General features: G+C 41.8%; 2 protein-coding genes across 3 annotated transcripts in view; one reads left to right on the plus strand and one right to left on the minus strand.

Moving 5' to 3' along the window:
* Positions 1-10,005, minus strand: part of LOC122696612 (cyclin-Y-like protein 1) — a 37,679-nt gene extending 27,674 nt beyond the window's left edge. Inside the window, exon 1 of the mRNA XM_043906845.1 lies at positions 9,444-10,005. Within this exon, the coding sequence (XP_043762780.1) occupies positions 9,444-9,654 (211 nt within the window). The 5' untranslated portion in view covers positions 9,655-10,005. The remainder of the gene's footprint in view (positions 1-9,443) is intronic.
* A 303-nt stretch (positions 10,006-10,308) lies between these two features.
* LOC122696613 (cyclin-Y-like protein 1) overlaps positions 10,309-13,548 on the plus strand; it is a 103,479-nt gene continuing 100,239 nt past the window's right edge. The window contains exon 1 of one of the 2 annotated variants that reach the window (XM_043906847.1): positions 10,309-10,623. Coding sequence is in view for 1 of the 2 variants with exons in the window: in XM_043906849.1 (XP_043762784.1) it covers positions 10,599-10,623 (25 nt within the window). In the remaining variant the exon portion in view is untranslated. The remainder of the gene's footprint in view (positions 10,624-13,548) is intronic. The other variant, XM_043906849.1, reaches the window with a different exon arrangement.

The raw sequence follows: 13,548 nt of genomic DNA on the forward strand, positions 1-13,548 counted from the left end.
GACTTCCTGGTTTAATGGGAATTTAATTGTTACTGCCAGCACTAGAAATTTACATAGCTAAACCGACTGCTTTGTTCTTCGTGAAAATTCCTTCACTGCATTTGGAGTTTATTAAGCTGTTTTTGGAGAAAATATTCTACTCAACAGTTTTATGTAAAAGACCCATAAAATTATTTTAAAGTTTTTTCCCCCCTACAGATTTGAAAAGTGGGACACTGGGAAAATAAATTATTTCAGTTATACACAAAGTTGACAGGCACAGACTTTCGACCTAAGGCTTCTGAAAGGATTCATGACTACTTACTTGTACCAGAAAGTAAACAGACTACACTGGAATCTAAAAAATAAGCAGAAATGCTTGCAAAGTAGCCATATTTTTCATCAGGGTTTATGGAATGGTAAAATTTAACAAGAGTCAATGGAAGTCCAGGGAAAATAAGTGTCAGGATCAAAGAGAAGCAAGCTTTAACATACACACACACACACACCCCTGCCAAACACACACACACACACACACACACACACACACACACACACCCCCCTGCCAAACCAGGGTGTGTTACAGGTATGCTATGATGTGCTACTACGGATCTATATATAGAAATCAAGAAGGCTGGGATAAAAGAAATGACAACATGCAGGAAAAAAGTAAACTTGCCCAAGTGATCAGAAAAGAGCTGGCACTCCCCCTACCCTACCCTAGAGGTTTCAAGGGTGGGCACATGCCCCAGAACTGACTGACAGATCACAGCTTTCCTGGAACTTTCCAAGAAGCAGAAGAAGGCAGAGGGGTGCCCTAGGACCCTTAGCTAGTCTGGGGCTGCTGGACACTCCTCTTGCCATCATGAGGGGAAAGGCTTTTCAGGAGAGATCAATAGAGGACAGCAGAACTGAGATAGGCTGTGAGGTCATTGAACTCCTGGGTCAAGTACTGCTTAATTTACTCATTCAACTCCAGTTATATAAAAGTCAATATATATATTTTTTAATTTAAGCTATTCTGAGACATTTTCTCAAACTTGCAACTGAAAGAGACCTGGTTAACCAGCAGTACTGATGATCACAATGAAGGTGGGGAAAGGTAAAAGTCACTTGCTCATTCCTTTAACAAATGTCATGAACAAAAATTTGCATGAGCCAAAATGACCCTATTTAAAAATTAACCCACAGACTTACAACCCTTACTTTTAGTTGTTTTCCTTATACATTAGAAAAAGCTCTAATTAGTGTATAATTTATGTCTTCTTGTTACTAACAACCCTTCTACATCTCACTGTTGCATATTTACTGTTTAATGAATACACAACAGTCCATCAAGCGTTATTCCTGTGCTGGACTTAGCCAATCCCCTATTGCTGGGGTTTAGGTACTTACAACATTCTATTCTTTGATGAGGAAACTTTTCATCTATAGTTATACAGCTTTTTAAATAAATAATGGTTTTATCTCCTTAGCAAAGATCTTCAAAAGTGGGATGTCTAAGCCAAAAGGTTAGATCATTTTCATGGCTCAAGGTACAGTGCTAAACTGCTTCCTGAAGAAGGTGGGGCCACATTAATGTATAATACTACCAATCATGACAGTTTTAGTTCCGACCCCTGCTCTGTACAGTTGAGAGGCGGGGGGGAAGTTCTACTAATATAAATAAGGAACAGCACTGTAGATCTAATCTGTATTTCTTTCGATTACACAGTTTTTACTACTTTCCCATAATTATCAGCATCATTTCCACTTTGGTGAGCTGCCTATCATTCATACATACTAAACATACCAGGGCCTTACTGCTGTCAATTTGCATGAGGTTTTCAGAAAATATTAATCTTCTGTTTACAGCCTATATAACAATTTTCTATACAACTTGCACTTTTTGCCAGTGAAAACTACATCACTATTTTATAACAGACTTGACAGGTAAGCCATTAGACAGTAAACTCATACATACACACAATATTTCTGCACACTCCATTAACTGTTTTGCCAAGAGTCTAAGGAGACGATGAAAAAAACCTACCGTACTCTTCACTGTCACAAAGGTAAGACTGTCAACTCTGAAGCAAAGCATTACCACCCACACTTCCCCTCATCCCCTCTCCCACAAGCACACACAGTAATGTTAGAGGTATTTTGAGAAATTACTGTGCATTTTATATGTGAATTCTTCCTAAAATTACTTCTCTAGCAATCTTTAAGAATGTTTTAACCCAGGAGAAATATTCTTGAGCTTATGATTAGGGGTTATCATTAAAGTTATATTTTAAGACCCATCACTTTTATATTACCAATTTAAATTGCAACTTATTTGACAGCATGATAGACTTATGTGGAAAAAGGATGGCTAAAAAAATTTAAGTTGGGGTCTTAATATAAACACTCCCAGGAGGAAACCTGTAAAATACCAGGTCACTGAACATTACTTTTCCTCCAACCTAACATTCTATCAATCGTGAGATCCATCTCAATTGCAGATGTTAAAAATATGAAAATAAAGGCCACTTAGGACAAACAAGATGCATTACTGAAGCCTAAAAGTGTTAAAATTATGCTGTCAAACTGTCAATAAATGATTTTCCCCTGTCAAAATATCAGAGAGAGGGTAGTGACTAAGAAATCATCTGACAGGAGGAGACTAATGCCAACATACTGACTTCAGTTCAGTTCAGTTCAGTGGAGTCCGACTCTTTGCGACCCCATGAATCGCAGCACGCCAGGCCTCCCTGTCCATCACCAACTCCCGGAGTCCACCCAAACCCATGTCCATTGTGCCGGTGATTCCATCCAACCATCTCATCCGCTGTCGTCCCCTTCTCTGCCTGCCCTCAATCTTTCCCAGCATCAGGGTCTTTTCAAATGAGTCAGCTCTCTGCATCAGGTGGCCAGAGTATTGGAGTTTCACCTTCAACATCAGTCCTTCCAATGAACATCCAGGACTCATCTCCTTTAGGATGGACTGGTTGGATCTCCTTGCAGTTCAAGGGACTCTCAGGAGTCTTCTCCAACACCACAGTTCAAAAGCATCAATTCTTTGGCGCTCAGCTTTCTGTATAGTCCAACTCTCACATCCATACATGACCACTGAAAAACCATGGCCTTGACTAGATGGACCTTTTGTCTCTGCTTTTTAGTATGCTGTCTAGGTTGGTCATAACTTTTCTTCTAAGGAGCAAGCGTCTTTTAATTTCATGGCTGCAATCACCATCCACAGTGATTTTGGAGCCCAGAAAAATAAAGTCAGCCACTGTTTCCACATCTATTTGCCATGAAGTGATGGGACTGTATGCAATGATCTTGGTTTTCTCAATGTTGAGCTTTAAGCCAACTTTTTCACTCTCCTCTTTCACTTTCACCTTCATCAAGAGGCTCTTTAGTTCTTTTTCACTTAATATATTGCAATTAAACAGGACTGTCAGCATTTTCTGGGCCAACTTCTGGGCTCCAGTTTACTTAAAGGTTTACTCCATTTACTGAACTGCCCTATCACCCCTAGTAGTACAGTATATTAGTTTTATGGCTAATATTACATTTCATGTCTTACAGTCATCCGGTGATTTCATCTGAGTCCACACTTCACACCCTAGCCAAGCGGTTCTTGCCAGCAGATGCTGACCTGGGCTGTCTCACCGGAGGGCACACAGCATGCTCCTGCAACCCCCTCAACTGACCTGCTTCCCCAGTTTCTGACCAACCTGGCTTCCAAACTGCTTCTCAACTTGCCTCTAACTTGGTTCTCAGTCCTGCCTTACCTTAATCCTCAATCAAATGCTGTAATGATGATGACCAATAGATGATAGACAGGTAAGTATACCTGGATTTATGTATTTCTAAGGAGTACTTAGCTCGGGCTTCTTGGACTTTTAGGAACCTTTCTGGGTTGCAAGCTATGGTGATTTCATTTCACATCATACAATGTTACTGTTTTAACTCTTCAAGTTTTATTGCTTTAATACCCTAAAAATAAACAATTTTTCTAAAAGGGGCGAGAAAAAAGGTAGTATTTCAAAGCAGAGCACAAAATGACATCAATAAATTTTATCCCTATATGTCATGTACATGGAATTTACAGTCCTGATCTATCAAGGTTTTAAAAATGAGTAAAACCTTGGACAATTCTATACCTCAGAGAAGAATCCCTACACTGCCTAACTCAGAACACGATAAGAATCAAATGAAATTCAAGAGCAATCCATACACTATAGCTTCACAGAGTTACACAAGCCCCTTCACCATGACAAGGCTGCAATCCATGAGGGGATATACTATATAAAGCATAATAAATGACACATCACAGCTTTCACAAATTAACTCAAAAGCCAAAAGTGAACATTTAGCATTTCATAGGAAAACTGATGTCCACTTATCACCCTCAGCCAAATAACATCTTAAGTAGATAGTGCTTTGTTGTTGTTCAGTCACTAAGTTGTGTCTGACTTTGCAACTCCATGGACTGCAGCACGCCAGGCTTCCCAGTCCTACACGATTCTGTTTGTGCAAACTCATGTCATTGAGTCAGGCCACCCACTAAAGGAAAGAGGATAAGAGTACCCAAGGGCAAGCATTTCTCCTAGTGTTCTTCCTTTTTCTTCTTTAATAAGCAAATACATATCATTTCTCCTGCTTCTGTCATGGAGATTGGTGTATATTTTCTCCCCATTTTTTTTCAGGTTAACATCCCCTGCAGATGAAGTCATTAACAGTGGAGAGAGCTCCTTCACAGCTCCCTAATTCTTCAGTGTCTGGATGTGCTAGTTTACCAGTCCCTTACTGGACATCTGAATTATTTCCAGTATTTTGCTACTGAAGATAATGCAACATATGCAGCCTATACCTTCAGAATAAATTCCTTTAGTAGGATCTCTGGATTAAGTGAGACTGTGCCAACTTCCCCTTCAAGGGTTGACCAATCTCCCATTTTTACCAGCAATATATGAATGTAACTTTCCTCAGTATCACCAAAGAATGCAGTGCCGAGTTTCTGAATTTTCTCCCAACACAAGCTACAGTAGTTGTATTTTCATTTCTCTTATGTGTGAGGATACGCTTAAAAGCCATCCGCATTTCTTTTTCTGTGACTTATCCCATTCATATTGTTGTTAGCCTACTTTTAGATTCACTCAGTTTCTTCAAGTCAGCCTATTTTAGGCCCTTCTTAATGTTGCTTTTTTGTTCAAACCACTGTTGGCTCTCAGCTGAGTGACTACACCAGCCTCCTAGCTTGTCTCCCTGCTTCATTCTACCCCTGCCCACGTGAGAGTAGCGAGTAGCTCGTCTGATCTCCCTCCCCTCTCCCCACGTCTCCTTCCCCTTCTTTAAGAATTATCACCATTCCCTTGCATATAACCTTTCAATGGTTTCCCATTACAATTAGACTAAAATCCGTATTTTTTCTTGTCAAGGTCTACTAGACACAAGGCCTTAACCCCCTGATATTCCTCCTGGCATTCTTTCACTCAGCTGCAGCCACCCTCTTTCTGTCCTCTGCCTACACCGAGCATATTTCCTTCTGAGGACCTCACAGGGCTCCCCTTCACTCCTAGGATGCTCACTGTCACTTAAGGAGACCACCCCCAGTAACACTGCCCCCTCCCCAGTCCATGACCATCCTTTTCTTTCTTCTCAGTGTTTCGCTACTTGACATTATTCCTGTGTCAACAGGCCCCAGGGACCTCTAGGAAGTAAAGACCAGAGTTAGGGTTTGGGTTTTGTCAGTATAACCTCTGTTTGTCCTGCCCCTAAATCGTGCCCAATAATCATCCATTTCAGTGTACCCCAAATCATTTATGCTTCCCCCAATTTTCCTTCATCATCTAAGATTTCTTCTAATGCTGTCCTTTGATGGGTCTGTCACCCAAGACCAGCATTAATTTCAGATCTCTTCGAGCGGTAGTTTAGTTACTCAGACTCAAAGACACCGACAGGTTACCAAGACCCACAAAAACCTAAGAGAGGAAATCTACTGTTCAGTGACAAATCAATGGTAACTTTAATTTGGGGACAGAACATTTAATGTTAAAATACCTTAACTACAAAATGACTCACCCTATGAATTTAATTAAGTCGAAAGACAAAGCCACAAGACCAGAATTCTGCAGGGAAGTACGATACATCACTTTTTATGTCTGTGCCCAGATTAAAGCAATATAATGAGATTATAAAAGACAACCATAAAGGGTGGGTAAATGAATGATGCTCCAACCATTAAACAGGTGGTAAAAAGCAGACTGCACAGCTACATGCAGCTGCGTGGAAATACATCCTGGGGCACGCTTCAGGTGTCAGCACGGTTCCAGGAGCTTCCCGTCTTCACTTTACAAGAGAAAGTTACAATGTGGCACACAAAGAACGATCTCATACAATAAACACAACATTCTGTTTATTCGTATACAAAAGGTTCAGGAAGAACCAACACCAAAATATTAATGAAAATTCTGGATATTCTGAGTATGAGTGAATGACTTTTTAGTATTTTGCAAATCTTTTACCCCAAATGTTTACTGGTATCAAAAAAGTAAAAAAAAAAAAAAAAAGTGTTTATAATAGCTACTGAAAGGAGGAAAAACCTGTTGCTCAGAGGTTTTCCCCCATTACGTTGTCAATTCCTTCCCTACCCGCTCCTTGGAGGATGGAAGGAAGGAATCACTTGAGAGAGCAGCTTGCACCAGAGAATGAGCAAAGTTCCTAAGAGGAGAATATAAAGGCTGTTTGAAAAGCTGATGCATAATAATAAAATCAGATAATAGGACCTTAGCATCTTATTTTCTATTATTGACAGTAACATCAGTTACATTAGATACACTGTTAAAGGCAAGATAGCCACAAAATTCTTTTGAGTCTATCTGATATTTATACTAGGTTCGTAGGAGTTAACTGAAACAGCTTGAAGAAATCATGTTCTTCTCAAAGGTTTCTGAAGAAAAACACACAGCATCATTTATGTTTGGTTTTGTCTAAGTAACCAAATAATTCTTCATTGCAGAAAAGCCAAAATGTTTTATATCAATGCAGGTATTTCTCAGTTTCCAGGGAAACTGATATAAAATTGTCTGAAATAAAAACATTAAGAGCAAACTTCCAATGTGCTTGCACTTTACATTCGTGTTCTGACCTCGTATCTATGGAAACTTAATAATAGGCAAATGCTGAAATTGAGGTTTCTCTCATCACTTTATTGAATGCCAAAAAAGAGAGACAAATTTAAGTAAAATTTTCACAATCATGTCAAACATAAAAAGGTAAATTCTGTGCTCATGAACCCTCTTTTTCTAGTTCCCAGCTCAGCACTCCCCCTCACTAAATGCTTCGTACCTTACCTGCCCCCTTACCGGTTTCTCCTAATGTCCCTCTGTCCAGGGCATTCTCGGCTTCAATTTGAGTCAGCAGAACAAACTCTTTAAAATATACCAACATGTTTACCTGACTGGTAAATTGAGGCTATTTCACGACTTCTTTTATTCCTATCCATTGTAAGAAATGTACAGACACAGAATGCAGAGGTATGTGTTGCTTCTGAGTTGTGAACAATAAACTCAAATGGAAATAACCAAACTGAAGTTGAGTTAGGCCTATCTTATGGATAAATTATAAAATAAAAAGTGCATTCCAAACTTTTTTTTAAGCACCCAACAACTGAATTTGGTGTATCTACCATTCTCAAGTCTGTCTCTTCTGTTCAGTAGCTATGTTACACAGTTATTTCAGAGCTCTAAGTCTTGGCTTCTTCATTGGCATCACAGGGAGAATATTCACAGGCCTTATTTATAGATGGAAGGGTCAGGTGAAATACACCCGAAAATATGTTGTAAATCGTAAAAGAATCATACAGAAGTCCAATTTTGGTCTCCCTACACTAGCCTACTACTGTTTTTTAAAATCACTTAGAGGCTTACCTTATAGCAACAAGCTGAGCAGTTTTCACAGGTATGCACAAGCTTTGTTTTTAAAGCTACAATTAATTTACATTAATTTGTGCTTTCACAGTATCTGAGTATTCTGAAAAGGGAGTACTTTCCACTTACAAAGCCATGTCCATCATATGGGTGAGTTCACAGGCTTACCTATTCTAACTTTGAAAGAAATTAAATAAACCCAAATAAAATTTAAATAGAAGAGCTATAAGACATATCCTCTATGAAATAAAGAAATACTCTCTGGCATTTAAATGAAACAAGTGGGCCAGTGGGGCTTTAACATCTTCACGGCACAATGTTTTCTACTTTAAAGAACACAGTCTTGATTAATGAGCCACAGTGTTATCCAGAATCTTTTTTTTTTAGAACCTAGAGCCGTCCAGTCTCAAAATTCTAGAGGAAAAAAAAAATCAAACATTTCCTCTCCTCTCTCTCCTCTTCTCCGTGACAACCCACCCCCACCCCCAGCCACTTCGTCTTCAGAATTTTCCCTGAACGTTATAAAAGTTGACTAGGATTCCACGGGCAGGAGGGGGTTGGAAGGAGAGGTAGCCATGGAGACAACTTTCCTGCAGGATCTGCCATCTCAACTGCCAAATCTTTGCATTACAAATTACAGTCTGAATTTCTCTTTTCTCCTTTGAAACTTTTGACCAACAGTCTCAGGAACCACCCCCAATCCTCCCTTAGAAGAGGCAACATGCAAGTGAAGTTGGTTAAAGCTGGGGAGCTGAAGACATTTTTGTGTCAAAGTGGGAATCTTAATCTGAGCTCCGTGGGATCGTCTTTGGGTAAAAACAACAACAACAACAACAAAACTATTCCCTGCAGCCGTTGCAGTAACGTTTCACACCGTTCAGTTATTTTAAGACCCCCTCTAACCTTTTTCTTATCGTTTTCAAATTATAGTTAGAATAAGGTCGCTTCAATCAGGACAACTCTAGACAGAATATTACTTAACGCCACACTAACTCTGTCGATAGCAGTTTTGATTTTAAATAACAAACCCTAAAATCTGTCTTAATTGTCCCGAGTATCAACTATCCTAACGAGTGGAAGTGTATCTAGATCCTTACCTCGTTCCTTCTCTTAGGTACCACCTGAATAGGTAAGGATTGGAAGATGGGATGGATATCGCCGAAGTTGGGAGTATTTAAGTTTTCATTGAGAAAAGAGAGAATACATCAGAAAGTCTTTACAAAGTCCCACAAGATGTTAAATAGAATCACGAACAGGAGCCACAGACTTGAGGGTCTTGGGTCGGGTTGCGAAAAGGGAATGAGGAAGAATTGGGCGTTCGGGTAGAGAAGAGGGAGAAAGACTGGCCGGACGCGACGGAGAAAGAATAAGGGGTGGGGACGCCAGGCAGGGCCAGCCTCCGTCCTTGGTGCCCAGCCCCGAGAGAGCCAACTCCAGGCAGGAAGGAGCCCTAGGCGGCGGCTTCCTCCCGGGGGACCTGGGGGTCGGCGGAGGCCAGAGGTAAGCCCGAGAGCAGACGGGGCCGGCCCCGCGAGGGGCGAGGCGCGCCGGCCGCTTCCTTACCTTCGGGCATCTCCCAGTCGCTGATGTGCTGCAGGTGGTGGCCTTCACCCGCTCGGAAATCCAACTCGGTGGGTTCCACGGCAGCCGGCGCCGGTGCTACGGCCACCGGGTCTCCGGCCGCCGCCTCGTAGACCTCAGACTCGGAGTCTGGCGCAGGCCCCACGCGCCGGTTGGCACTGAGGCACACGCAACAGCTCAACGTGTTCCCCATGGGGCGCCTCCGCTCGGCCCCGGACTCCGCCAAGCTCAGAGACCGCCCCCTCCCCCAACAATGGAGCGGCGGGCACCGGCAGACCCGGGCTATGCCGGGGCTGCGCCGCACAGGTAGACGCGGCCTCGCCTGCCTCTCTCCTGTCCGCCACGCCGCCGGGGCCGGAGCAGGGCTCCGGCCCGGCCGCACCCCCGCTGTCTCGCCGCCGCCGCCTCCCCGGAGTCAGCTAGTCAGTGAAGGCTGCGACCAGCCGGGCTTATTTAAAAGGGGTGGGGACCCGACAAGCGCTGAGACGCACAGCCACTGCCGGGAGAGAGCGCGGTCGGAGCTCCTCCTCCTTCCGCCGCCGCCTCCAGACTGAAAGCCGCTCGCCTGGCTGGCCCTTGCCAACCGGAATGCGTCCTTCGGTCACCTGGTTACGACGGACCAATCACACACAGAGGTTCCTCCCCGCGCCCGCCTCAGAGAGCAGGCACGTGACTCACAATGCCCCGCCCCCACCCGGGCACATCAGACGGAAGTTCCTATAGCAAAACGGCTGGTGGGCTGCACGGGAAGAACCGCGCATGACACGTCAATCCAAGATGGAGGCAGCAGGCCGAGAAGCTGCACTCGGCCCTCGGAATCCATTAGGCGCACGCACGCAGGCACGTGCAGAGAGAACCCCGCCCCCTCCTTGCTTTGGCACGCACGCAGGCACGTGCGGAGAGAACCCCGCCCCCTCCTTGCTTTGGCGTATATAAAGCAGCCCCCACCACAGCCTTCGGCCCTGAAGAGCACGTGCTCCAGTGCGTGAGCTGGTGTCTCTCCGTTCGTCTGTCAGAGAAGGACGCTTTCCTTTGCTTCTGAAGCTAACTGAGTCACATTCTGTCAGCTGAAAGGACACCGAGCAGAAGGACCGTTCATAAGGAAAGTCCTTGACTTAATAAGCAAAGGAAAAATGTATGCTGCGGTTCCTGAAGATCTCTGGTAAGAACGACTCTTCTCTTGGTAAAATTGTGAAGGAGAAATCCATGTTAGATTTTCTGTTGCACCATAAACTGGAGAAATTACAGCCACGGAAAAGCGTTTAGTTAACATAGAAAAGTTAACATAGAAAAGGCTTTAACTTTGTCCAGTAAGCTATTTTGAGAGAGACCATGTCCACATAACATTTATGACAGTGCACTGTTACAATTATTGGCTTTGTTTTCAGTCTCTGCACGACCTCCCCACTTCCTTCCTGTCCTAGGGGTAGGTCTTGTCTCCCTAGTCCTATCCAGGAGGTAGTGTCCCCAGGCTGATACCTTGACTGCGGCCTTATGAGACACCCTGGGCCAGAACCACCCAGATAAACTGCTTCCAGGTTCCTGACCCACAAGCATGTGAGATAATACAGGTTTGTTGTTTAAAGCCCCTTAAGATTTGGAATAATGTGTTATGAGCAATAGATACATCATATTTTCCCCTGTGTTTCTTTGTTCCCTTCAAGATTATTCATTATTGTTTGTTGGCTAGTCTTCCTATTTTGTAGCAGAAGATGACTTTTTCTTCTTGAAAGATATTGGAGGTAGGTCTAAATGACCAAACCAAAAATGAATGCCAATAAGAATTTTGTTTTCCGTGACATTGGTATGAGAAGAGTCATAAATGTGATGGAACAAAGTGTGGCTGTTTCAAATAGGAAAACCATACTCAGTTGTCCCTTTTTAGTTGTTTTTTTTAAGCTTGACACTATAAAAAGACTTTATGAATTCCATCCCTAACAATTCAAATTTTGTGTTTATTTAGATGAAATCTGGGGAGCTTATTATCTTTGTGAGATTTCATATATATGGCACAGATTATATATAATACTATATATATATATTGCTTTGCCTTAGTATGTATGTGTATCGTAGGACCATTACTACTTGCTATAATTGAAAGCAGTCTCTATATTCTTTTTGTAGACGTATCGATATTCTCTCCCTCTTGCCTCTCATCCTCAGATGGAGGATTGCAAATTTCCAGTCATGGGTTTATTATCATTGTCTTCCAACTCTTCATACCTGTCTGTGTTGAAATAATAGCTTAAGAAAGTTGATATCAGTAAATTGGTTTTTATGTCTCTATGTAGTACAGTGTATATGCATATATACATACAGGTTTCCCAAGTGGCTTAGTAGTAAAGAATCTGCCTGCAGTGCAGGATATAGAGGTTCAGTCCCTGGGTCAGGGAGATCCCCTGGAGAAGGAAATGCAACCCACTCCAGTGTTTTTGCTTGGGAAATCCCAAGGACAGAGGAGCCCAGGTGAGCTCTAGTCCATGGGGTCACAGAGTCAGACATGACTTACTGATTGGGCATTTATACATGCATCTATATATAGAATACAGTATAAAAAGATTGTAAGGGTAAAGGAAATCTTTACTGGCTTCCACAAACTACTTTTTCCCTCAAAGTATAACAGCACCTTGACCTATAAATATACATAAAGTGAAAGTGAAGTTGCTCAGTCCTGTCTGACTCTTTGAGACTCCATAGCCTGCCAGGCTTCTAGTCCATGGAATTGTCCAGGCAAGGATACTGGAGTGGGTTGCCATTTCCTTCTCCAGATGATCTTCCTGACCCAGGGATTGAACCGGGGTCTCCTGCACTGCAGGCAGACTCTTGACTGAGCCACCAGGGAAGTCCATAAATACATGTAAAACTATATTCAATAGCCTTCATCTGGTCATCAAAATAGGTCCAATGAGATCTCCCCATGGTTCTGTCTTTGCCCAGTTCATATTTTATAATCTTATACTTTCCACACTCCAGTTTGATTCATTCATCCATCAGATATCAAAAGGTAATAAGATATACTTTCTTATAACTTATACTTTAATTAAGATTTTTATTAATTCAGAATTGCCTGTCCCTTCAGTAACTCTAAATTGGTGAGTTCTTCTTTGAGGCATTTTTAATATCTGTTCTGATCTTGAATCGGGTGGTATTGGATTACTTTGATGGATTAAGAACTTACTTCATTTTTAAAATAGCAGTCAGAATTTTCTCTGATGAACAAAGAAACAGGTAAAAACTTTTTTTCAGAGACTAGCAGATTGACTCATTTTCATAAAATATTTTGGGTAACAAAAGTATAAAAGATGTCTCGTTTGTAAGCTGATTGAATGAATTAATATGGCTTAAGTACTCAGAGTGTTAATGATGACATCTACCGTGTTTCATGTCATCTGGAGGCAGTAAACACATCTAATGTTAGGTGGGTGGGTGCCAGCTATAAATATGAGTTATAACATGTGAAAGTGAACATCCTCACCTATGACCTGCAGCTACAGAGTGGCAGGGGACCACAAATTTTGGAATTTTGCAAACCTTGGTCTGAAATCTGGCTTTACCTCTTATTTGCACGTTAATCTAAACCTTCTTGGCTTCAGTTTTCTCATCTTCAAAATAGAAAGAAACAATACTCTCTCTTCATATTGTTGTTTGTAATATTTAAATATGGTTAAGGAGCTAGTGCTTAATTTTTAACCAGGGGTCTGTAAATACATGACAAATAACTAGGTCATTATGTGAATGGTGAACCTCAACTTTTTCTCACAGAGAGATGACCTATTAATTATCAAAACACAATTGAAGAAATGAGCTTTTCTATTTCTGCTCCTCTCTTCAGTGCTATCTTTTGGAATTTCCCTTGTTGTAGATCAAAAGTGGTCAAATATTGGTTCATAGTGTCCAATCTAATGGCAGTTTTATATTCAGAAAATTATATTCTGCTTAATCATACAAACCATGAAAAATCTCAAGGATAAAAATGAGTTTCAAGTCCTGCAGGGATCTCTTAAGTTTCTGTCTGCACTTTACTCACTGCACTTGCTATAAGACATCATGAATTTCTATGAACTCCTTAAGGGGAGATACTACCTTA

This window comes from Cervus elaphus, chromosome 6 (genome assembly GCF_910594005.1).
Source record: "Cervus elaphus chromosome 6, mCerEla1.1, whole genome shotgun sequence".
NCBI classification, from domain to species: Eukaryota; Metazoa; Chordata; class Mammalia; order Artiodactyla; family Cervidae; genus Cervus; species Cervus elaphus.